This window comes from Pollicipes pollicipes, unplaced genomic scaffold, assembly GCF_011947565.3.
Source record: "Pollicipes pollicipes isolate AB1234 unplaced genomic scaffold, Ppol_2.1 Scaffold_3087;HRSCAF=3621_pilon_pilon_pilon, whole genome shotgun sequence".
NCBI classification, from domain to species: domain Eukaryota; kingdom Metazoa; phylum Arthropoda; class Thecostraca; order Pollicipedomorpha; family Pollicipedidae; genus Pollicipes; species Pollicipes pollicipes.
This window is the reverse complement of record NW_023596225.1, coordinates 20-25,735: the sequence shown is the minus strand read 5'-3', so window position 1 is coordinate 25,735 and position 25,716 is coordinate 20. Positions and strand designations below refer to the sequence as shown.

Below are 25,716 nucleotides of genomic sequence, written 5' to 3'. Positions count from 1 at the left end.
AATCGCTTACGCACTTGCATGGCAGGACACTCTGGCGCGGACGCAAACGATCAAAACTTGGCCTTTAAGTCTAAAGGTCAAGTAATGCCAGAAAGCAGGACGGACCATGCCGAGGAGTGCGACATTAACCTTAAGACGCAAGATTCTTCCGTTGATTCAAAATGCGACGATCAGATGACGAAGCTTGGGTTTGCGTACTAACACTGGCGCGGCTGCTGATCCTAAAAATAATTCAACTGAAAATAAAAAGATAGCTTTGTACAGTTTTGTATGCTGATGTGAACAAAAGGCGGCACACTACGTCCCTATTTGTGTTTTTCCATCAAAACCGGTCGTTATGATGCATATGAATTCTTCGCGCATAAATGATGACCGATAATCAATTACAAGCATACTTGAGTTGTAAAATCATAATGATAAACCGCTCAGGTCATCAGCGACGGATGATAATCAGCCGACCCCGAGTGATATACCTGGCCCAATATACTCTGGCCAGTAATGAGCTGGGCGGCCCCAGCTATCATACCCAGAGACCACCCGACTCGGGCCCGCCTCCACTCAGGAAGTGTTCCAACTTTGTCCACGAGCACTCCGTAAGCCGCCTGGGGAAAGTTCTACTTTTGAACGCATGCCGACCGGGCGGGCCAGTGCCTCGGCGCCGTGACCTTGACCCGCTGATCACTGGTCCAGTGAGCCATTAGCGGTTCTGGGTTCATCGAGGGGGCCTCTCACACACGTACGCCTTCAATCCAAACCTGACTGGCTCATTTGAAGGACTGGGTTTGCGTTAGTAGCGGAAGAGCGCTGGCTTGAAACCAGACCCCACATGCGATCGCAGCGCGCGAAAGATTCTGCGTCCTGCTGGCGGCCCAGAGATCGGACGGAGAAGCTGGGATGTTTTAATAAGGGACCGGTGAGCCTGCTGCGACGCCGCTCGGCGCCGGACCACAGGGTGCTGGCCACTGTGAGGACCGATGGAGCCTGCTTGCCGACGCCGCTCGGTGCCGGACCAGAAGGTACGGGACCAGTGCGAGGACCGATGGAGCCTGCTGCCGACGCCGCTCGGTGCCGGACCAGAAGGTACGGGACCAGTGTGAGGACCGATCTGGGGCCTGCTGCCTGACCGCCGCTCGGCTGTGCCTGAGGCCAGAAGGTACGGGACCAGTGTGAGGACCGATGGAGCCTGCTGCGACGCCGCTCGGTGCCCGACCAGAAGGTGCGGGACCAGTGTGAAGACCGATGGAGCCTGAAGCCGAACGCCGCCCGGGTGCCGACCAGAAAGTGCGGGACCATTGTAGGGACCGATGGAGCCTGAAGCCGACGCCGCTCGGCGCCGGACCAACAAGGTGGCCGGAGCAGGCGTAAGGACCGGTGGAGCCTGCTACTCGGCGCCGGACACACAGGTGCCGGAGCAGCGTAATGACCGGTGGAGCCTGCTGCTTGGCGCCGGACCACAAGGTTCCGGAGCGGCGTAGAGGACCGTGGAGCCTGCTGCTCGTCGCCGGACCACAAGGTGCCGGAGGCAGCGTAAGGGACCGGTGAGCCTGCTGCTCGGCGCCGACCACAAGGTGCCGGAGCAGCGTAAGGACCGGTGGAGCCTGCTGCTCGGCGCCGGACCGGAAGGTGCAGCGGCCGGACCTGCGGCCCACTGTTACCGCCGTGTATCATGTTGGCCCAAGATTAGCGCAACGGGAGACGAACAATCTGCTGCCTGAAGTGCGTGTTCAGGTGTGCGCTCATTGCCCATTTAATAAGCCAACTGGCGTACTATGTTTCACAGGCTATTTGGTGGCGCGGTGCAGCGAGGAATGAGATCCGTATTTCGCCGCGGTACCAACGAGCTACATCCACGACAACCATGAGCATTTTCTTGTACAAATAGACGCAAAGAGAGCAATAAACTGATGGTCATGGGCAGTCGTAATGTTCCACTGCCTGAAGGCATACGATATCGACACATTGTATCCCAGATCATACATCGCTCTCAGCATGCTACAAAGAGAAGTAACAACTCATACAAACCAGAAGATTTCAAGGAGCGACGCGTGTACTATTCATGCGATGAAAGCCTCATGGATAGGGCATTTCACTGGTCGCTGGCGAAACCCGTTATCAGAAAAACAACGCCGATCAGTAAGCTACAGTTTCAACATTCATACACTACCTGTGTAAGTTCACACGCGCTGCGCTGCATACCCTTGATTCCTCTTTCTACCACATTCTGCCACGTTCATTAAAAATTTCTGCGTTAACTGTACAGCGTACATCATTGCACCTTTGTGGGGGAATCAAGGAAACGAGGCAGTGCAGCTCTCTCATGTGGTACGCGTCACACACAGGCAAATTCTAACACGAATCCCATACTGGTCACCCGTCACCCCACTGCCCTATACTATCATCATGCCGGCATACGTCCGACACTCGACCACATGCGCCAGGCTGCAGCACCTGGCGCTTCCATGCCAGGTCCGACCTTACGCCAAGCACGCGCTCTGCTACCGCGCTGGGCTACCGGCGCACGTGCCAGCAATGTTCCCGCTTAGGCAGATGGCACGCCGTCTGCTGCTGCTGCGCTGGGGGTGGAGGTCTGACGCGCCCAGCGGCCCGTGTCGGGAGCAGCAACGCCCCACCTGTACGTGCCCTGACGTCAGTCAGGACGGGGCCGTCTGCTGCTGCTGCTGAGGGGGGGGGGGGGACGGAGGTCTGACGCGCCCAGCGGCCCGTGTCGGGAGCAGCACGCCCCACCTGTACGTGCCCTGACGTCAGTCAGGACTGCGCCGTCTGCTGCTGCTGCGCTGAAGGTGGAGGTCTGACGCGCCCAGCGGGCCCGTGTCGGGAGCAGCACGCCCCATCTGTACGTGCCCTGACGTCAGTCAGAACGGCGCCGTCTACAGCCGTGTCAGAAGAGGTGCAGTGCGTCAGTACGTGTCATGATCTCGGTCAGAGAAGGTCGACTGCAGGCTGACACGAGCGGCATTACCCGTCAGAAGAAGATACGATATAGGGAGACTCGCTGATGATCCTGTTAGATGTAGTAAACAGCACTTATAGATGCCATAACCTGCGAAGAAGGAGAAATATCTCTGAAGAATTGATTCCTTTTTGGTGGTGGAATATTTAGTCGATCTGATGCTGCTGCCAAGTTAGTCCGGGCTTACAACACGGTTGTGATGGAAATCGCGTCAGACGAAGATTGAACAGCTGCAACAGGTTGCCGTGGAGGCCCTGGTATGTGCTTACTGAATACGCAGCACACATGGGCGGGGCCACAAATGAAGCGGCTTTACGACTTCAAACATCTGTGACATCACCATATCTTAATCATAGTCTTGACTAGTGTACTGGGAGGACCCTTCATAAATATGCTGTTTTTCGGTCGGGGCGCAGACCGATGACCCTCTATTTTTGTACTCGGGTTAGTTCAGCCCAGAAGCCCAACCGCCTTCCGCTTGGCCTTGTTCCGTGGCTACGTGGTCACGGGTGGTCCCGCAGGCTTCCAGCGGTTGTCTGAGGGGTCACGTGGTCAGCCCGCTGGACTGCGGTTTCATTCCAGCTCGTGTTCACCACCTAGCTTCGCGTGTAGTCAGCCAGAACTGTTAGGCGTGCCAGACGGTCGGCCGCAGTTCTGTGGGGCCCCCTGAACACCGGCGGTGACCTGCAGCGACCTGTGAGCTTTCGGAGGTCACTGCGGGCTCCACTGGCCTGAAGGCCGGAGACCACGTGAGAAAGGTCACTGGAACGGTGCCGGCATGGCACGGGAGCGTGCTGACCGGCCGCCTGCCACTGAGACTTTGGCCGATGGCGGGACGTGGGTTTGGGACGGGAGCGCACTGACCGGCCGCCTGCCATCGAGAACATGTGCCCAGACGGCACCACGGCCTGTGCGCTGTTCAGATGCGGTAAGAGGAGGGTGTGCACCCTTGCATGAAGTAGGATACCGACGCTCGAGGAACTGGAGCAAAACGGAGGGAAAAAGAACTCGAGATGGGACAAATTACGAGACGAGCAATACACGGTAAATCGGAGAATGATAATATAGGATGCAAGATGAATTCTTGCTCTTTGGTGCATTCCCAAGCTGATTATACAGATAAGCCAAACGAAAAGGCTTTTACCGGCTAGGAAGACAATTGCTGCTACTCAGCGGTTCGTAGTCACATTCTAGACATCTGCGATACCTGTTGGTCACAAATCGTGCGGACTGTGTACGCCGTTCCTTTGTTCTGCGAGCATGCGTCGAGTGCGGGGAAAATGGCCGCGATTAAGGCTTCCCTCTTGACTGAAATTGGCTCCAATCGACACTTTTTTGGCCAGGGCGCGACACCCTGCGTCGCCGGCGGCCACAGTGCGCCGGAAATCGCGTCACCTCCAGCACGTGCGCACGATTTACCAGAAAAACAGGCGCTGGAAAACGGTCCCCATTTCCGCGTGCTGCGGGTAGAATGGGTGCAGAACCCTGCTTTAATTGTTCCCCTCCAGCTGACCGTGTTTACCTGTGACCTTTTCTTTGTTCGCGACATCACGAGCGATTCCCGCGACTAGCACGAAAAGCTGCTGTTGAGGGGCGGGGCGGGGGGGGGGGGGAGGATTTGGGCTCAGAGGGAGGGTGACACCGTTCGGAACCGAAGACTAACCGTACACATACCTATCTAACGTAGGTGCATATGTTTCAAAGCTATGTTTTTAAAATCTGTCTTCAAGCCCTGATCTTTAAATATAAAGAGCTTTGAAACGGATAATTTTACGGAACTATGCCATATGGTTCTTGTGTTCCTTTGATGGCAATGAGTAACACTGCAATCAGAAATTTTCCTAGAAAGTTGTTTTTGTTTTATCCGTTCGGGATTAACATTCCTTGTCCAGTAGACGCGGTGGAAAACTGCTTTGATAGTTAATCGCACAAATGCTTGAAATACCCACCACTGATACTGTATCCAACTAATGGTAATGCGACAGTTTTTCCGTCCCCAGGGTTTCAAACAGTTCAATCAACTCTATTTTGAAAACAGAGCCAAAACACGGCCCGTGAGTATATGAGGATAATAACTGCTGCCGTCTCTCAAACATTTCCAGTGAGTGGGCGAATTCCCAGCACACAGATGGTCGTCATCATGTGTTAAGTTGGGCAGTGATGGTTATAGCTTTGACAGGGTTGTTAACGCGAAATTCAAGCGTAACCACGTCACGTAGCTCGAGCTTGCGCGATGCGTAATCAGGTTAAAGGGATGTACTTTTCTTTGTGTTTGCTATAATATGGTGTAAACCACCGGTTTATGGTAGCTCAGATAGATGGCTGGGTGTTATCAAGACCACAGTAAGTTCTGTGATGACGTCATTTGAGACGGCCACCGCCACCCGACCACCCGAGGCCACTGGCCACCTACCCACCCGAGCTGGAGCTCAAGCTGCCCAGATGGCCGTGTCGCTGGCCGCCCCCCGCTCTTGTGCGGCGGTAATGAAGCCGTGTGGGAGCCGGTCATGTGGGGGCTGCCACCCTCCACGTGGCGCAGACGGGCGTCAGGTGTTCCGCTCCGCTCCGGCCACCGTGAGTAACGCCGCCCAGCTCGGTCTCACCGCGGGATCGGTACAAAAACGGCGCGATGGGTGTGATGGTGGTCTTTGACGACGCCGTGGAAGTCGAACAGCGGGACTCCGACCGCCAACGCAGCAACTGTAGCTGACCTCGGACACGGGATACGGCTGGGCCGCTCAGAGTAGAGAACGTGGCTTCTGTGTCCGTACCGGCTCATACGTTTCGAACCAGGACCACGGGCGATGCTGCTGGCACTTCCGTTGGACGACTCGGACTGGAAAAAATCGCAGCCTTCACAGTCCTTGCACTCGTGCGGACCGACTGCAGGCCGTTTGTGGTATTCGACGAAGAAATTTATGGATCCCTATCTGGAGATTTGTATACAGAGACATAGAAATAAACGCAAAATTCGCTTGCCAGCTGTCTGACGCTGGAGCGGTCCGCGAGGGACCTCAGACTAGCTGTCTGGTGCTGGAGCGGTCCAATCCCTACCCCTGAAAAGCTGCCTAGGGCTGGCGCGGTCCAGGGACCTCTGGCGAGCTGTCTGGGGCTGGAGCGGTCCAGGGAACTCTGGCGTGCTGTCTAGGGCTGGAGCGGGTCCGGGGACCTCTGACGAGCTGTCTGGGGCTGGAGCGGTCCGGTCCGTACCCCTGGAAGGCTGTCTAGGGCTGGAGCGGTCTGGGGACCTCTGGCGAGCTATCTGGGGCTGGAGCGGTCCGGGGGAATCCTGCCGAGCTGTCTGGGGTTGGAGCAGTCCGGTCTGTACCCCTGGAAGGCTGTCTAGGGCTGGAGCGGTCCGGGGACCTCTGGCGAGCTGTCTGGGGCTGGAACGGTCCGGGGGAACCCTGGCGGGCTGTCTGGGGCTGGAGCGGTCCGGGGGAACCCTGGCGAGCTGTCTGGGGCTGGAGCGGTCCGGGGGAACCCTGGCGAGCTGTCTGGGGCTGGAGCGGTCCTGGGGGTAGGCCGCGGAGCGTCGACCCGCGTCGAGGGGGGCGTGACTGGCAGACACGGCTGCGTTCGTGTATCATTAATCCAGCGGCCGTTTCCTGCTGTCGTCGGGGGCCCGCGTCGACACCTCGTCTGCGCTGGCTCACACTGTGCCGCCCCGTCAGTCGAGCTCTCAGCGATCCGTGCCGCCGTCAGTCGAGCTCTCAGCGATCCCTGCGACTTCACTCAGCTACGATGATTTCACTTTATACAGATGGAATACCCTTGGAATCCCAGGGTCCTGCAGTGAAAGCACGACTGTGTTGGCGTATGCTCTGCTCAGCTGCTGAGGGATTCAGAGGATGGGAAGTCTGGAGCAAGCTTCAGTCGAACATTGTAACTTCCAAGCATGAAGTCCCTATGAAATATCGTTGGATGTGCGATGCTGACCGCATCATTCCCTCCTTTCATTCTTCCTTCCTTTTTTCTTAGATGATGCAGTCAATGTCGATGTGTACTCAAAATCCTCACAGTTGGCCGCTCCAAATCCTTCTCATGGGCCTAAGAACACGTCAAATGCATGCGATCCCACAGTTCATGCAAGCTTGTTATCCTCAAAAATGGCCAGGGTTAATAGCTTTGCTCCAAACATAATGAGCCGGGCGCAAACATCACTTATCATCCATAGCGCTCTTGCGGTAGTGATGCCTGTCGCCATATCAACAACGCGGAGAGCCGTGGTCGCCGGGCAAACAGCAGCCCTGGGTAGAGCATTCCTGTGTCATTCAGATGCGGTGATGGCTCCCAATTGTGCAGACCATACGCCGCGGCCGCCAGCTCTGCCGCCACCAGCCACAGCCGGTGGGGGCATCTGGGCCCGCCGTCGCCGGGCACCGTGCGTTCCCCTCCCCCCCCCCTCCCCCCTCCGAGCCACGAGGGTACAGGTGGAGGCGCGGAGACACCGAGAACTGATCACGCTGGCCGGCGGACCAGCCCGAGCACCCTGAGAGAGGACAGCAGACCAGCCCGAACACCTCTGTCCCAGAGAGGACAGCAGTATTTTAGAAAGGTGTGTAGTTAAAAAAAATAAGCTGCGCATCAGTCTATATCTGTGGGGGTGTTGCCCTGGAACCAACAACCTCCAGCTTCTGATCTAGAAGTATTTACTTATTTCTGCTAATTCCGTATCATTTGATCTACACGATCTGTTTGTGACAATCTGAGCGTCCTGGTCTTCTGCTATCGTAAGCAACAGGCTCGAACCCCGCGCTGAATGCAGTGCATGTTCACATGCATCATATAAAAGGCTCAATGTACATCACCCTCTTCTCTGCTTGGCTACGTGCTCGTATAAATGCGAAATCGTTCGGACGAACAAGCCGATAGAGCGGTACCTGAAACTGTTCCTAAATGGAGGCTGCGGGGTGACGCAGGATAATCCTAATTCGATATCATCCATCGTTTCCCGACCACGCCACGCACTCCCACGCGTGACCGGCCCGTTGCTCTAACAGCTCGGTCGCCCGTCGCCTCCGAAAATGACCATTTAATCCACCTGCCGTCTCACCACGGCCCGGTATTGGTCCGTGCCCCTGTGACGTCACGCGGCGCACCCGGTTACTTCAGCCCGGCGGCACGTCAGGCCGGGTGTTAGTCGGCCTCGTTGCCGGTCGGGAGTGTGAGTGGGCACGGCACGGCAGCACGGGAGCTGAAGCCACACCTCGCGCCATGGACCGCCGGTGTCCGTGCTGAGGGTTCGGACTCCGAGCGGCCGGGGCACCGCGGCGGCAGGTCGGCCCGCGATCGAGGTGAGCGAACGAGTGGCGTGCGTTGTTCGATTGTGCAAGCGTAGTGAGTGAGACACGAGCCCGCGCACTGAGAGATCAAGACAGCCATTCAAGCTCGCTTTGCCTCTGCAAGGAAACAACAGGTCGACGAAATATCCACTGGTGAAAGCAGATGCAGTGTCGATATCCGGTCATTGTTCGCCGCCTTGCATCAGCCGGCTGGCGAAACACGCCCAGGCGCCGATCCCGGCGATGAATGGGAAACGCGTGAGACTTGTCCAAGGAAACAAAGATATTGCTACGCTACGCCAGTAAGACGGACTGCATATCTAGGCCAGGGTTGGCGTGGGCACTACCTGACAACTGGCCATTCCAGTCACCATTGTTTTCAAGACAACACCGCGCACAATGACCTGTAACTGCTCGGCCTGTTCGCGTTGGGGTAATCTTACAGGTGGAAAACATCGTAAATGATAACGTTTGCATGACGCCGAGCCCGGTTTTTGGAGGTGGCCACCATGCGGCTTCATTGTCAGAGCTGTCGGCCGGCCGTACCATCGACGCAGCCCGAGCCCCGTGCATCTCACCTGTGCCGCCCTTGAGAGGCTGCCGTAACGCTCCGGCGCGTGTCCGGATCATTAAGGCCAGTTAGCATCAGAAGTGATGGGCACCGTGTCATGACCCATCTCCATGCCGCTGTGGAGTCGTTTTGAAACAGTGGGGAGGCGTTCAAGCCCGCAAATAAACACGCAATTGACACATTATTCAGCACTCATCTGGCAACAGGGAAATGGACCTTTGGACGGGCAGAGACACTGGTTTCTGTTAATACAGTGGTAATCGTATTGGGTTAAAAGCGGTGACACACCCAACTTAAGTACCCAGCCCATGACTTCTGATATCTTAAGGTGTGGTTTTGTCTCGTGATATCGAAAGCGAGCAGCACTGTTGTTACAGGACAATGCTGAAGCACGTGCAGATTAACCCGCTGCGGTCTTCGCTGATGCGGTCTGGCCAGAAGGCGGACACTCTGAGCATCAACTCCACCATGAGCTTCAGCTCACTGCACGAGCCTGCTCTGTCGTCTCGCTCCTCCTCCTACACATCGCTGAACGAGACACAGAGCAGCACGGGCAGCACCAGCGTACCGGCCACGCCCACGGTAAGACGGATGACTAAACCGGGACCAGACCCAGATCTGACCCAGAGCAGCACGGGCAGCACCAGCGTATCGGCCACGCCCACGGGAAGATGGAGAACTGGACCGAACCAGACCTAGACTAGATTTAGACCCATAGCAGATCCAGACCAGACCCAAATCCGGAACCAGACTAGATTAGATCTATAACAGATCCCGAACAGACTCAGACCAGACCTAGAGCAGACCCAGACCAGACTCAGACCAGACCCAGACCCAGACCCAGACCCAGACCCAGACCCAGACCAGACCAGACCCAGAGCGGCACGGGCAGCACCAGTGTATCGGCCACGCCTACGGTAAGACGGGACATCTAGGCCAAACCAAAAGCAGACTCAAACCACACCCAGACCAAACCCAGATCAAGCTCAGATTGAGCCTAGACTAAACCCAGACCAGACCTAAGCCAAACCCAGGTCACACTCAAACTATATCCAGACCAGGCACAGGCAAAACCCAGATCAGATCCTGAGCAGACCCAGACCAGACCAGTGACGAATCCAGTGAGTACTGGTTTGAAGGGAGGACGCCACCCTTTCTGTGTTTTTTACTTATTGTTAGATAAACGCGTCCGATATAATCCGCAATGCTAGCTTTCCCGAAAACCTTCTGAATAGCCCAGGATTTCCGTTGGAGGTAGCCGCTCCGGCGGGAGAAATCACGTTCGATTCCTTGTTCAATTATAAAAGCAAGACTTTTCATTTGCATTGATTTCTCCAACGTGTGCGTTGTGTAATGTTTGCAATACACTTATTCGTGAAAATGTTTGTGTAGAAAATGCTACGAAAACTACGAAAATAATCTGTTGAGGGAACGAAGTTTGCAAACGTAAGGCTGGTATCCCGCCAATTCACTGAAACGTTGCAGTATGGGTTTTATTTCTCCCCCTGTAACGTTAAGGGCAGTGGATCTTTTTGAAACACACTTTGGTTTTGAGAAGCAGATGTATGATATGGTCGATAGTGACGCGCTGGTTAAAACTTCCACCAATGCGCTTCTCGGCAAATGGCCTTCGCCGCCCGCTGTGCCAATCACAAACCTTTATTTGTACTGACGTCATTGATACCAGTAGAGGCGTCATTTTGAAGCCCGCAGGCTCGCAAGGTTGTGGTTAAAACAACTCAAAAGAGGTACAGCTAACGATTGCACTCAGCTTATTCTGCCGTCGTCATGGTGATGGTAGTCTCATCAACTGCGGTTATCGAAGGCTAGGGCTGCACTCTGGAACTACCAAAATACAATAAATGTACTGCTTTGACAGCGACGTTGACGGGGTGACTTGAGCTCGGGACTAATTAAAACTTATCTACTTGTTATACTTTCGATGGTGGTGCAGTGGCACTGCCCAGGTCTATTAATAGCCGTAACTGGTCACTAGTTTTCAAGAGTATGTTTTTTAAATCGGCCCCAAAGGTGGGACAATCGCTTTTAATGGCCACGCGCACGTTAAAGCTGAGGTCGGGGCCAGATCGTGTGCTGCAGAAGACGAGGAGACAAATAAAGTGAATATTAACGCTAGCTTCTCGAACACAGCCGTCTCCCTTTCTGCTGCCGACTGACCAGAATTATTACCCCCATCAGCTATGTTTAGACAAATTTATTTCACCTGCACTACAGCTCATATGTCAAACAGAGCCGGGCTAATGCGATGTCCAGGTGCTTCTGTTGCATGCTTGCTTACATAATTTAGAGGTGGCCAGGGTCATCCATAAGTTGACGTCGTCGGCAGGCCAGCTGTCTGGTAATGCCTGTGACCAAATTCCCTTAAATTAGTCTTTCTGCCATAGCCTGTTGCGTCTGACTCATTCTCTGTGAGCGTGTGCTGCCAACTGCGTGGTCATTATCTCATCAGCCAAAGTTCACATGGCGTTTCTGTAACAGTGGAAATGGTCTAATGTCTGTAATAAATTGCGCAGAAAAACCCATGCATTGGCGGATTCTTACTTCTAGGATACAGAGGTGACTTCGCCAGTGAACAAAAGAAGTGTTTCATCATTTCTGTTCTGCGCTGGGTTCGGTTCTGTTTCTGCCCATTATTTTGTGGCGCCCCGCGTCCACAGAGGAGTCAGTGACGCGATCACCAGGCCATTCAGCGGCCAGTGTGAACTGCTTCTAACGTGACCGGGGTCCAGAGCCGGGGATTGTAGTCCGGTCACTATTGATCACGCCGAACTTCACAAGAAAGCCTGCCCGCACTCCTTGACAACCGACGCCACTCAATGCGTTTCTGTGTCCGCGTCTGAGAAAGGTGCGCCGTCTTTGTCACCTGAGCCGCGACATTCAGACCTCTGCTAACAATGGTTCGGGAATAAACTGCCGTGCTGGCTGACGCTCAGCGTGGCGGTCCGGTGCCGCACCGGCCTGAGGTGGGGGGGGGGGGGGGGGGGGGCGTCGCCACTACACGTGGGTGGCGGTGGGCCAGGGGAACGGCGTCAGACGCAGAGCGGCGACCCGGCGCCTGCCCGGCTCGGATGGCGCCAGGGGGCGTACCTGGCGCACCTGGGGCGGCGACGCGCAGGCCGGCCGGCGCTGGGTGGTCGCAGGCGGTCTCCCGTTGTCAGCCGTTCGCGCGAGCCGCGCCGCTCGTCGTGGAAGTCGGCATAACCACTCGTGACGCTAAAGAGAGCAATGTCAACAGGCCGCAGGAGGGCGGGAGCGGCACCTCCCGCTGTAGCGGGTCTGGAGCGCCCACTCCGCGGCCCGGACCTACTGGGCACGCCCTCACCCCGCCGGTGTTGGGCCCGGCTGTGAAGAGGGCGCGGTCCGAGGCGTGACGTGCCGGTCGTCCGGCCGACTGATGGCCTGCCGTTGTTTGGTCCCTCACCTTACTGTAGTCGGTGTCTAGACTGGCGTCCGTCTCCGGGGCCGGGTGGGTAATGACGGCGGTGGGCAGGGGAGGGGCGGGGCGGCGATCGCTCTCCTGACCGGAGACCATGTGTTTTGCGCGCACAGGCGACTTTTACCGGGGCCAAAGCGGCAGGCTGGGGCAGGATTTTTACCACGGGGTTGCGGCGTGCGGTTTTGGGTTACCCCTCTCGTCGCGTGTGTACGTCATGAGCCGCGCTAGCCCGAGCCGGAAGGGGTACGAGGCCTGGGAGGGGAGGCCGCGTGGGGTAGATCCGGCGATTGAAAGGCGGCACCGTGGGAGCAGGGCACCGTGAGAAGCCGTGCTCGTAAACCAGGGATGGCGCACTGGAGTAATCTGAGCATTGCTCCATGATGTGTTTTGAGCGCCATTTAGGGTGGCTCCAGTAAACTGTTTGGGTAGGGGAAACATTGTCATTCACAGCACTCGTAACGCCTCAACAGTGCTTCATTTATCGGCTCCATGGTGGGAGTCATTCGAGCAGTCTGGACCGGAGTGCTCCTGTTTCAAAATCTTAGTGCGCATTCTGTGTTGACGCATGCCTCTGTTGACATGCGTGTTACTATCTTGTCCTAGTCTGGTCTTGTCTAGGAACGCGGGTCGATGTCAACAGATGGTACCACGTTCCGTGGTGTAAGCCATGGACCTGCTCGTTTTGGACGTTTTAAAGTATTTATGTTATCTGCCAATAACCAGAGCAGATAGATATGAAGCCAACTGCATGGCGTTAGTGAATGTGCCAGCTACAAATCACAAGCGAGTCTCGGCGCTGGACGAGCGGTGGCTGTGCCAGTAATCGTCTCGGCGCTGCCCGAGCGGTGGCTGTGCCAGTAATCGCCTCGGCGCTGCCCGAGCGGTGGCTGTGCCAGTAATCGTCTCGGCGCTGGACGAGCGGTGGCTGTGCCAGTAATCGTCTCGGCGCTGGACGAGCGGTGGCTGTGCCAGTAATCAACCTGGAGGTGCTATATTTCCCGAGCCGGATCGCGAGTTCAACGCTCTATGGCCTAAAACAGAAGGATATATGAAGCTATGAAAACTGCTCAGCAGTATCTTTTCGCTCACTGTAACTGAGATTCAACGGAAACACTTGCATGCTTTGCAAAAATTTACTTACCATTTCCCAAACCCATATCAATGTAGATTCATCAACCTTGTCGATTGAAGAATCAGATCTGGCCAAACTCAGACCGCGAACTGTCAAGCAGTGCCATTGGGAATCAGCGTACCAATGCGACATAAATGGTCCAGGCTTGTTGAATAAACTCCCATAAGGACTGACTTCTCAAAACATAGGCAAACGCATTGGGTGGGCTACCAAAGCCATTAGCTTTGATCTACACAGTTGCTAAATCATCTGCATCACGAATGGTTTTTGTCGCGTCCAATATCGGCTGGTATGTGTTACCTGCACAAGGCGGCTTAGTTGTTTAAAGCATAACATGTTGTTTCTGTTTTAAGACGACGGTAAAGGTGTACACGCGCTGCCTACGGCCTGATCTCGAGTACAAGACCATGTGTGTCAAGTACACGACCACGTGCCGGGACGTGGTGGACCAGCTGCTCAACAAGTACCGCATGAAGCACCGCGACCCTAACCTGTTCTTCCTCACCATGGAGGTGGCCACCAGGAGCACAGGTCAGTCGAGGTCGCCACAAGAGCGTCGGCTCGTCCGGCTCCTCAGCTGACCTGGCGCTGTCAGCTGGCGCCGGAAGTGAGGCCTTCCGGGGCATCGGGTCTGCTCTTGGGTTGGGCTGCGACATCTGTTATCTGGTCCGATGTTCGTGTGCCGGTGCTATCAGTTCTGGCGTTGCAGGGCCTGTCAATACAGCTGCCGGCTTTCCCACCCACCGCATGCGACACACGAAATCGGCCCGATGTGTCACTATGGGGCGCCAGACAAACGCTGACGCATTATAAGAGCGCCGCGTTTAGGAAGCTTTCATGTTCGACCCGATCTCACCGACACAAAGATGGCAGAAACCCTGTTATGGGGTGCAATGCATATCTAGGTGGCAGGTTTTTCAGATGTGTTTTACACGCATCTTCGATACTTACGTTCGATGTCCACTCAATGTTTCCTATCACTTCCTTGCTTGGTGTAACAAATTAAGCGAAAGACCATGCAAACAGAGCACATGCATCCTCACTTTTCAAAGTCTGAACCACCTCGCTGCCAGACGAAGCCCCCTTTTCCGAACGTCTCTTGCCCTTACAAGACTGCGCATCTGCGTCCTTGTCCTGTGGTCCGGACACAACCAGAGGCCCCACAGCGTCGCCACCGCTGCAGCCAGCCGGCCTCTCTGTGTGGGTCTTCACGACACCACGAAGCCGGTCACCGACGCCTGGGCCGGGTGTGTGCTGCGGTCAGTCCCGACACCCTCTGTCGCCACACGGAGCGGATCAGGCACCGGGGCCTACGCGGCTTCGAGCTGCGAGCCATGCGGCACACCGGCCGCAGGGGCTTCAGCACACGGGCCGGGCCTCGCATTTTGGCATGCGAGGGCCTCCTGCGGCGTTTAGAACGCGAGCAGACCGGGGGACTGTGGATCCCTCACGATCGCAGTGTAATCACTCTGGAAAGCGCCAGTATGGCGTACCTATGGCATAGCATCGTCACCGATGTCGTGTTTTCTTTTGCAATATGAGTTCGTGAACAACTTCTGAAACGATATTAAGAACAGAAATAACCTGGTAGTAATAGGATGCCTGGCGAATGTACCAACAGCAGTTTTTGGAGAGTAACATCTGACGAAGGCGTAGTCACGAAAGTGGAAAGCTGTCATCGACCTGGCCTGCCAATAGCCAGAGAACATCTCTACACAACTTGACTCTCAGGCTTAAGCGTTATTTTTCATCCCCGCGCAGACAGGTACTAATTAAGGCCAAGACAATGATTACACACATAAGTGACAAGAAATGGCTAGCTCAGACTGATGTGGGACCCCTGTCACGAACGACTGGAGACGGACGCAGCCACAGGAATGTCTGGGATAGAACTAAGCAGCTTGATTTATTTCCCTGGATGCGGTTCGATTTGACATCACTTCCTGTCATCACACGAGCGACGATGAGCAATCAAGATAAGGGAAGTCAGAGTAGATCGTAGCTTTAGGTTGACTTTGAAGTAAAGCTAGAAGTCATATCGTTTTTATATTTGAACAATGTTAGCATGCGATCTCAAAACTGCTTGTACTGCTGGACTGCTTCAAGTTGGCTTGCTCGCGAATGACCGAAATAAACAGGAGGCGATATTGAACTTCTTCAGGCACATTTGACGGTTCGGTACGACCCATATATCGCACAATTTGTGGTGCAATTTTGCGATACTCTCTGATGAGTGGTGTATTAAGAATAGATTAGAGAACAGGTAGATGACTTTTCTGTAATATCCCTGGTGGCAGCACTGTTTGTGTGCTCTTCAGGACCGGACGAGCGCTGCTTAAAGTGGTGCACCAAACACACCTTAAGTGCAATTCTGCTTGGACCCGAATAGGGTTAATACGCTCGCTCCTCTACCTCTACTGTTCTTCTTATTATTGCGATCCTGAATTGGTGGCTGGCCCTGCTGCCTCTCCCGCCGTGCTCACGCTTTGGCTCCGGAGGTGTGAGGTGGGAGAACCATCCGGTGGTGTGGTACCACCGCCAGTTAGCTACCTCACACATGGCCAAAGGTGCCCCCGAATCACTGCTGTCAGTGAAAGACAACGGCGCAGGTCATATGAGGTCGAAGAGGAGGTCAGAGCGGCAAAGAATGGCGAACAGTTTGTCAGTTCTTGGCTGTGCGGTACCGGACTACTTCGGCCGTAATCATGTAACCGAGGGTGTGACCTGCCTGCCTCCCCGGTAAAATGATTATAGCGCTTTGTACAGTTCATACCGCCAACTACCACGGACACCGGGAAATGGAGCATGCCCCAATCACGACAGCGGGGACTCAGCGGCTGCGTTATTGACAGGGGCTTCTGTGCGGACGATCCTGGTGCTGGATGACGACTCATGTCCAGCCCAGCTGCAGGCCTGCTACCCGCGTGCCGACTCCAGGTAAGCACCGAGTGGCTGCAACGCCTTAAGTAAAGCTTTTAAAGTCAACACCAAGCGGCGTGGTTGCTATGTCCCAACCGTTATCACAGCTGGGACACAATGGAGCGTGCGTGGCTCTTTCAAATATGTATGTCGTTATTGCCATGGATGCACCATGTCCGAGCTGGGGGGAGGCGACAAATCAGGACTGAAGGGGTAAATTGGCATCTAGAGGGTACCACCATCTTGTTGCTTTCTGATGACTTCGTGTCAATGCCCAAGCCAGGCACTGGTACTGCTTTTTCGTCTCCGACCGGTCCCACACATCCTGTTGTCATCCCGCATCCTGCGATGGCTGCGTGGCTGCAGCGCTGCTGCAGAGTGGGCCGCACCGTTGCCTCGTCCACCACTCCACATCACTAGTGGCCGCTGCGTCGTCCACCACTCCACATCACTCGTGGCCACTGCGCCGTCCACCACTCCACATCACTCGTGGCCGCTGCGTCGTCCACCACTCCACATCACTCGTGGCCGCTGCGTAGTGCACCACTCCACATCACTCGTGGCCGCTGCGTCGTGCACCACTCCACATCACTCGTGGCCCGCTGCGTCGTCCACCACTCCACATCACTCGTGGCCGCTGCGTCGTCCACCACTCCACATCACTCATGGCCGCTGCGTAGTGCACCCACTCCATATCACTCGTGGCCGCTGCGTCGTCCACCACCCCCACATCACTCGTGGACGCTGCGTCGTCCACCGCTCCACATCACTCGTGGCCGCTGCGTCGTCCACCACTCCACATCACTCGTGGCCGCTGCGTCGTCCACCACTCCACATCACTCGTGGCCGCTGCGCCGTCCACCACTCCACATCACTCGTGGCCGCTGCGTCGTCCATCACTCCACATCACTCGTGGCCCTGGGTGCAGAATGACCTCGGCAGTCGGGATGCCGTTAACACTAATCGCGAGCTCACTCGTGACATGTTGTACAGCAGCGGATCGCAGAAGTAATACAATGCCGTGCTGAACTCGCCTTTCTAACAGCTACAGCAAGGGGCCCAAGTCATCGACAAGCAACGGCGTATGTGCGGCTCGATCTGAGTGGACCTGAGCGCTCTGAGTGGAGCTCGATCTGAGTGGAGCGTTGAGCGCCGAGGGTCCGCCTTACGCTCTGTCCGGCCCCGGCACAATAGTGCAGCTCGATCTGAGTGGAAACTGAGCACCGAGGGTCCGCCTTACGCTCTGTCCGGCCCGACACAATAGTGTGGCTCGATCTGAGTGGAACTGAGCACCGAGGGCACGCCTTACGCTCTGTCCGGCCCGGCACAATAGTGCGGCTCGATCTGAGTGGAACTGAGCACCGAGGGTCCGCCTTACACTCTGTCCGGCCCGGCACAATAGTGCGGCTCGATCTGAGTGGAACTTAGCACCGAGGGCCCGCCTTACGCACTGTCCGGCCCGGCACAATAGTGCAGCTCGATCTGAGTGGAACTGAGCACCGAGGGTCCGCCTTACACTCTGTCCGGCCCGGCACAATAGTGCGGCTCGATCTGAGTGGAGCTGAGCACCGAGGACTGAGCCTTACGCTCTGTTCGGCCCGACACAATAGTGCGGCTCGATCTGAGTGGAACTGAGCACCGAGGGCCCGCCTTACGCTCTGTTCGGCCCGGCACAATAGTGCGGCTTGATCTGAGTGGAACTGAGCACCGAGGGTCCGCCTTACACTCTGTCCGGCCCGGCACAATAGTGCGGCTCGATCTGAGTGGAACTGAGCACCGAGGGCCCGCCTTACGCACTGTCCGGCCCGGCACAATAGTGCGGCTCGATCTGAGTGGAACTGAGCACCGAGGACTGAGCCTTACGCTCTGTTCGGCCCGACACAATAGTGCGGCTCGATCTGAGTGGAACTGAGCACCGAGGGCCCGCCTTACGCTCTGTTCGGCCCGGCACAATAGTGCAGCTCGATCTGAGTGGAGCGTTGAGCGCCGAGGGCCCGCCTTACGCTCTGTTCGGCCCGGCACGATAGCGACCTCGGTGGAGATGGCAAGGGATGGGGGGGTGGGGGTAGGGGTGAGGGCAAACGGGACTTTTAGTTTGCTCCTTTCCATGCACTGGCGTAAGTTCAATGCTGGATGTTGCCCAGAATTCACACAGCGGTGCTGGTGTTACAGATTCACGCTGCGCACGTGTGCCGGCGGCCTTGTAAAGGTGTTCGACAGCGTGCTCCTGGCTGAGGTGAGCTCGCACCGGCGCTGCAGCATTAGAAACGATCTTATGACCTGACCTGATGAGACCGACAGATGACCTGAAATGATGAGGGCGACCGGATGATCTGACCTGATGGGGAGGACCCTGATTATTTGAACTGATGGGACGACCTGGTGACCTGAACCTGATGGAGAAGACTTGATGATCTGAACTGATGGGACCATCTGATGACCTGGCCTGATTGGATGACCTGTTGGCTTGATTATGTTTAATGGTGCTGCAGTCGCACTACCCAGTGCCATTACTGGACGTACCTGTTCCTTAAATCTCACTAGAATATGTTTTTCAACATGCAACAAAGATGGGACAACCCTTCAAGATTCGTGAAGGGATCAAAGCATATGACACCTTCCTCCATACCCTCATCATGCAATGGCTGATGTTTGCCGTGTGCCACAGTCGAAGTACAAGAGCCTGCTGGTTTCGGAGAGGACAACAGTGGACCAGATGATTCAGCTGCTGCTTAACTGCTACAACTCCTCCGAGGGCGTCAACGTCTTCAGCATTTACGAGGTACACAGTGTGTATGTGTATAGTACACAAACGGTTCGTTGGTTAGTCTACAGCCGTCCTTATGAGAGCTAATAGATGCTGTTTCCGATGGCATCATTAGCATCATAACCACTGACGTTTCTATGTAACGACAGCGGTGGCGACATTTCGTCGGAGCGCTGCATATTTCCTTAGCGGATTGGCCGGTGAAAGCATCGCCTCTTTTGAAGGTATCATGCAAAGGTGAGGTGTGCTTGGTATCTTTCAGGTTTGTGCGCCTGTCGCCTTCGAGCGCAAGCTGCACCCAGACGAACCGTCCGCTGCTCATACAGCAAGAGTGGGCCTCCAGCAGCGACTACAGCTTCGTGCTGAGGAAGCGGCCCGCCGGGCACACACGCATTGGACGGGACTTCCCCCTCAGGCGATCGGTGAGTGACCTTGAGCTGACCTTCGGCACTTGAGCTATCTTATGGTTGCATTTAATGCAGGTTGTGCATATTCCCTGTGTTTTCTGCGGAACCTGCGGAGTGCGGCCGAAATCGATGACATCACCGGGCGGATGCGTTCACGGCGTCTGGCTTGCCCCAACACGGTCGGCATGATTGTCACGCGTCTGGGTGGCCGGCTCCTGTCTCAGCGAAACCCCCGCTGACTATTTATTTCTCCTTAGAGTACGCCAACCGCACATCTGTTGACGCGGGCGCTCTCAGTGCCAGAGCAGCTAACCTAAACGACACGGCGACTCCCGGGTCTGTCGGTCCGAATTACATCCGCTGACGTAGGACAATTGGTCTGGTTCGGTGTCCTGTGTCGGCTAGTACATCTGTGATCACGCTGGTTGGGTTTGTAATGCTGCTTCGCGTGGTGAGGGGACTGGGTGTCCGGCTCTATGCTGTGAGCAGGCTGGAGACACCGTTTCGGTCAGTGGCGTTTTGTTGCGGACATCGCAAAATTGTCAGACGGTCGTGTGCCTGCTTCTCAATGTTGTTCCCTGATTCCCACCCCGCCCTTTATGAAAACTTGACACTGAATCCACCGGTCATTTGGTAAGCATAAGTTTTCGGTTCCTGGATTCTTTTTTATGGAAAGAAGCGCAGACAGTTTCCTGGCTCTCACTCCACCTTCTGTTAGCACGAACACCTAGTTCCTGGTTTCCATAGGCTTTTACAAACAACAGACGCTGGTTCCTGGCTCCGGCTGTTGTTTCATAAACACAACTTGATTTTATACTGAATAATGGCTTTTGCTGGATTTTGGGCACAAAAAAGTGGGTGGCATCCGGGCATTAGCTATATTGTTATATTTTTCGGTAAAATTCGTTATTTTTCACTGTCCCCCAGCTCATTTTATGTAAAGAGCCCCCGGCTCCTGGCTACAGTCAGCGCCTCAATCGGGAGACACTTAATCAAAGTCACCTATTGCATCCTTAGAAAGGGTCGACTGCTAATGCTTGCGGCCGCCGGCGGACAGAGGTTTTCTACCAATCACGATATATACAAAGTATGCCAACATTCCTGGCGGATTAGGCCCTACCTGGATTTAATAATTAAAACTGAGTCTGCGCACGACACATTGCTTTGATCTGGAAAGAGCTATGGACCGCCTCAATGTTGTCATATTCACTTCAGTGCCTTTTAAATCTGGAATAGCAGCAGTGGCCCACTGTTTGCTGTATGATGCGCCGAGTCGCCGTGATCCCGTGGCTTGGCGGTAGGTTGCTGGGCTCGGATTCCAGAGATACTGCGTAAGAATCCTGGGGCAGTTGAACGTTTTGCCCAGCTGACGATGAAAGACATGGTGGCAACAGACCAAACCGGTTCAGCGTGGTCCGGACGGCTGCGTCGAGGTGCTTTACGACACACAAAACCTTGTACCCATGTCTGGGAAGACCTACATAGAACGCATACAATATTTTCGCTGAAATGGGTCGGTTTGCTTTGAGTGTTTGGCTCAGGGATAGTAGGGATGGTGTGCTCAAAGAATGTCAAGCTTTTTTCTACGCCGTTACCCAAAAGGTAACCAGGAGTGCCCCTCCCAATCTCAGTGACGCAGTAAACCGTACGTTAACACCAGAAAACATAAAATCAAGTCGCGGCACTCCCAGCTAGGAAGATGAAACAAACGTAAAAAAGCAGGCGAAGAGGTGGAGCAGACCCGAAGGAATTGTGTTATGTGATAGGTAGGGAATCATAGATGAGAAGGCTTAAAGAAGTCATCAGCCAAAGTCAGCTAATGACAGCCCGCTATAACAGCCCAATAATCTACAACCACTCAATTCACCGTGTTAGTAAGGGCTGTACGGTCGCACAAGTCGGAGGGGGCAATTACCTGGTCATTTTTGTGCTGGGTTTTGAGCTGGATGTCCAGGGAGTCCATCCCAGCTAAGCAAAGCTTGTTGATGGGAGAACTCCCGGAGCCAGCGCCGTGAATTTGGGTCTATGTGCATGACTTTATAATCATAAATTTATTATGAAACATGAAGGAGGTCAAAATGAAATGCGTTGGATATGTACAGCACAAAGGATTGCAATGTCTTCATATATGTTACAGTAATATGTATTCACGAAATGCTTCCGGATGATGTTCTTAACGATGGATTTTGATACGGGGATATCAGCTATTCTTGGAAAGTATGAAACCATAATGTCGTTCCACAGCTTAGGGCCAAGGCAAGATGCTGTAAATAGTCCTATAATTACGATTAGAGAAAGGTTGATCTAAATGTTTTGCTCGCCTCATATCCATGTCATTGGATTCGTAGAGATTGTAAATTAAATCGAATGATGCAGGGAGCTGTGAAGTTTAAATTTTGTGCATCACAGTTGCATTTGGGATTTAGCAATATCCGATAGTTCAAAATTTTGTATCGTTTAAAGATCGGCTCTGAGCCTTGTGGAGGATACACATTTTCTATAAGACGCACAGCCCTTTTTTGCAAAATTACTAACCGAACTAGTTGAGAAGCATAATTTATACCCCAAATCAAGCAGCAGTAATTTAAATAAGGTAGAATCAAAGTGTGATAGATAGATGTGACGTTGTTTTATCAATAAGTACATAACCCTACTTATTATTCCAATATTTCTACTTACTGTGCTTGCAGCACCATTAGTGTGGCTTGTAAATTTAAGAGATTTGTCAATTATTGCACCAAGGTATTTAATCTCTTTTTTGTCCTCAATAGGTGAATTATTAATATGCACATTTAGTTGGAAATGCGAAGAAAGTTATCTTTAGTTATCTAAGCTCTGTTACTAGTTGTGCTTATGACTCAGTTATTGTAGCTAGTTATTTGGGTGTTCTGAACACAAAACCCATCCTTGCAAAGCACTGCAGTTGATTTCTTAAACAAAGCTGGGAGGGTTGCACCAGCGGAGACCTCTGCCAAAGCTATGTAACAGCGGGGCCGCTGGGAGCGGAGGGACAAAATTATGTGTTGCGATTAAAAACGACAATTTCTTACGTGACCCTGTGTCTAAAATCTGGTCTCTGGACTGCTAGCATTGCCTACAGCTGAATGAGCAATGCTAGTACGGCATGATGCTGGCTCAGTGCTGCTGCTATCGGTTGGTGCGCCACGAAGTATGGTTCTATAAATTGCACGGTCCATTGCCCCATTTATTCCCGCACGAGACTTGCAACAGTAGCAATGCCTACTTGCTAACTTCACCTGCTTCTGTGCGGTTGATGCTGTTGAGCATCAGTTTCTCTGACGTCATGCTGTTTCCTATTTCCAGTTTCTAAGCTGGAGTTCGAGTGATCAGCCGTCGCCGACCGATTCGGACTCGGACAGGGAGGAGGGGCGGAGGTCGCGGAGTCCGTTCACCCCTCCACCCTCCGTGGCCACCAGCGGGGACGAGGATAGCCTCTCCTCGGTGTGAGGCGGTGAAGTTTCCGTTAAGCTTGGCTTAAACCAAAGGTAAGGGTAGTTCAAAGTTTCTGACTGAAGAGTGTGTACATATGGCGGTGCTTTGCGTGTGGCTGATAAATAAAGCAGCTAGGTAACCCATGATAATTGACAATGGCTAGCTTCCTACATTTCATATGTTGATGAAAATACTTTTGAGGAATTTCTGATGCCAGAATTTAACAAGTAAATCTTTGAACAGACTGCAGCAACGGTCAAGGAGGCAAGGCATCGGACATTTTGAGTGGTCACCAAGTAAGGGCGTCTTTGCAGGTCTCTTTGTAGGACTCAGTGAGGAATAACCCAAACGGTGTACAAACAGTATTAGACTCGCAATGATTCACTGCATCTTTCGGCCATTTGAAATCATTTGCTTATGTGAATTTTTAAATCATTAGCTGGCAACATAACATCACGTGACCTATCTTTTACCTTTGGAGCACTCACAACACATTTTTTGATGTAAAAAGAACGCACGGTAAGTTGTCTTTGGGAAGAAAAATATAAACCAACATGTACAGGCAGAGCAGGGAGATGAAACAGCATACCCTCTGAATTTCTCGGCCATTAATCCAAACCTCCAACAAAACGTTTTTTGTCCGTAACTTTAGTTTCGAGTTTGTCTGTGTTTTGATCTGTGTTATGCTTCGACAGGAAATGTGGCATGGGTTTGCGCAATGTTCGCTGGCGTCCCACAAAAGGTTTTTAAGAAATCCCTATGGGGGGCCCACCCAGCTCGAAATGGGGAGGGAGCACATAACATATTTTTTTCTCCAGACTTCAATTTATGAAGATGACCTTTGGGTAGTAATAAGTTTGATAGGTAGCAGCTGTTGTTCTTCAGGCTCACCTGATCACCGCCATCAACTTTGTTACCACCAGCTTTGTTACCACTAGCTAACAAAATGAACACATAATTATTTATGTCCCCCTTCTTTCACACCGCATAAACTACTTCTTATATCACCGGTTCGGGTTTTTTTTTTGGGGGGGGGGATTTTGGCTCCAAATTTTGGAATAGTTTAAGGACAGTTTACACCCAAACAGACCATTTTGTGTTGCTATTTACAGAAGTAGCGTGGATGGAGCTAGTTATGACTAAAATAAACGAGAACGGCATCATCGTGAAACATCTTTTGAAGCATTTTAACAATGTTGTATAAATGCTTCCCATGCACGCATCCATATCCGTAATTTTCCCAGTATATATTCCCAAACCAACCCGTTCATTATTCACATATGGGTGCCCGTGGGCTTACCAAACTACATCAGTTTACTTCCCTTCCATGAAGATCGGTTTGAATCCATTTAGGCATAAAAAGCGCGCGCTTGGCAGAGACCAACGACGGTAGTCGTTTGTTTGGAGCATATCGAATTGGTACGCAAGCGATCAAGATGCTTGAAACACTCTACAGCAGCAGAATTGTGGCAGTTTGCCCGCAGCAGCGCGGTATTCCCTCGGGACAGGTTCGTCCCGCGCGAGAATGGCTCGGAAGCAGGTATTTCCGCTCACAGTCGGCTGCTGCGGGCAGAGTCCCAGCCAAGAAGAGGGAAGGTCGCCAGCGCGTCTGGACTGCGTCAGGCTCACGGACCCAGGTGTTGGGCACAGCCTGTGGCGGTCTGGCTTGTCGCGCTTTTGTTTTGGGCGATTTATCCACTTGGAACGGAGGGTGGTCGCTGATGCGTTCGTGTGCGTCATCATGCATCGGCTTCAGAAAACGTGGCATCGACCGTTTATGGTGAACCGCTGGAGCATTATCGGTGCACAGCTTTGAGACCTGTTGGTGGGGCGTCCGGTACATTCGCCGACACCATGCGCTTAGCTTGCTCACCTGACTGAGCTTCTCCAATTGCTGAGATGTAACGTCAGTCCGTCTCGACGGTTTACATGCAACGGACGGTTTACATGTGCGGTTTTTCACACGAAAACGCATGATGGTCTGCACACACTGACGCACATTTTTCGTCGGTCTTCGGATAGTGTTGTCCGTTGTCATATCCGTTACGTAAGTTTCGTGTCGCGTCGACGGCAGTGCCGCGTGAATCTGTATCTGAACAGATCTGGAATCGATATCCACTCGTGTTTTTTTTGCGTTTCTGCGGGTTGAAAATTGTACCATTTCAACGCTAATCAAAAGCGGAGGAGGAGGCGACATCGCGGCGCTTCGCAACGAAATCGCGTCTTATTTTAGACTTGAGGTCGGTGCAGGGCTCATGTAGCCTGTGATCTGAGCGACGGCACGCACCGACGTCCGAAGGAGGTCGATGAGCGGTGTCGTCCGGCAGCTCTGGACAAAGGCTGCTCTGTCAGCCGTCGGCGGTGTCGGCTGACGCTCGGTCCGAGCCGTGGCTGGCTGTCTGGTGCCCGTGAACTGTAAATTTCCTCCGTGGAGCGGATGCTTGAACTACAACAATCGTTGCCTCAGGAAACCTCAGACGTCCAGGAGTCCAGGAGTTCAGGAGCCTTTTTATTCCGATGCAAACCCGGCAAGCGCCTTCTCTCACTGCATCTGTGCACAGGCTTTCATCGGCTCCCACATACGTGTGGCATGAGTTGACCGGTTGTACCCGCTTGCGACGTGTGTGACCTGGATGGGGTCACCCCGGGTCTGGAGGCGCGTTGGTGGGGGGGGGGGGGGGGGGCGGTGACGGCGCGCGCGAGACGGTCGGACCGCTTAGCACCGGCCCGCCCGAGAGTACCCCGATGAACGGA

At 53.8% G+C, this 25,716-nt stretch overlaps 1 protein-coding gene across 1 annotated transcript; it reads left to right on the top strand.

Moving 5' to 3' along the window:
- Positions 1–8,128: 8,128 nt before the first annotated feature.
- Positions 8,129–19,415, top strand: LOC119090599 (uncharacterized; the record flags this gene model as incomplete). Its single annotated transcript, XM_037213427.1, has 7 exons — positions 8,129–8,268; positions 9,205–9,409; positions 13,770–13,947; positions 16,269–16,353; positions 18,508–18,571; positions 19,004–19,117; positions 19,365–19,415. Coding segments are annotated over exons 2-7 (693 nt in total), but the record flags the coding sequence as incomplete, so codon positions are not given.
- Positions 19,416–25,716: the final 6,301 nt, after the last annotated feature.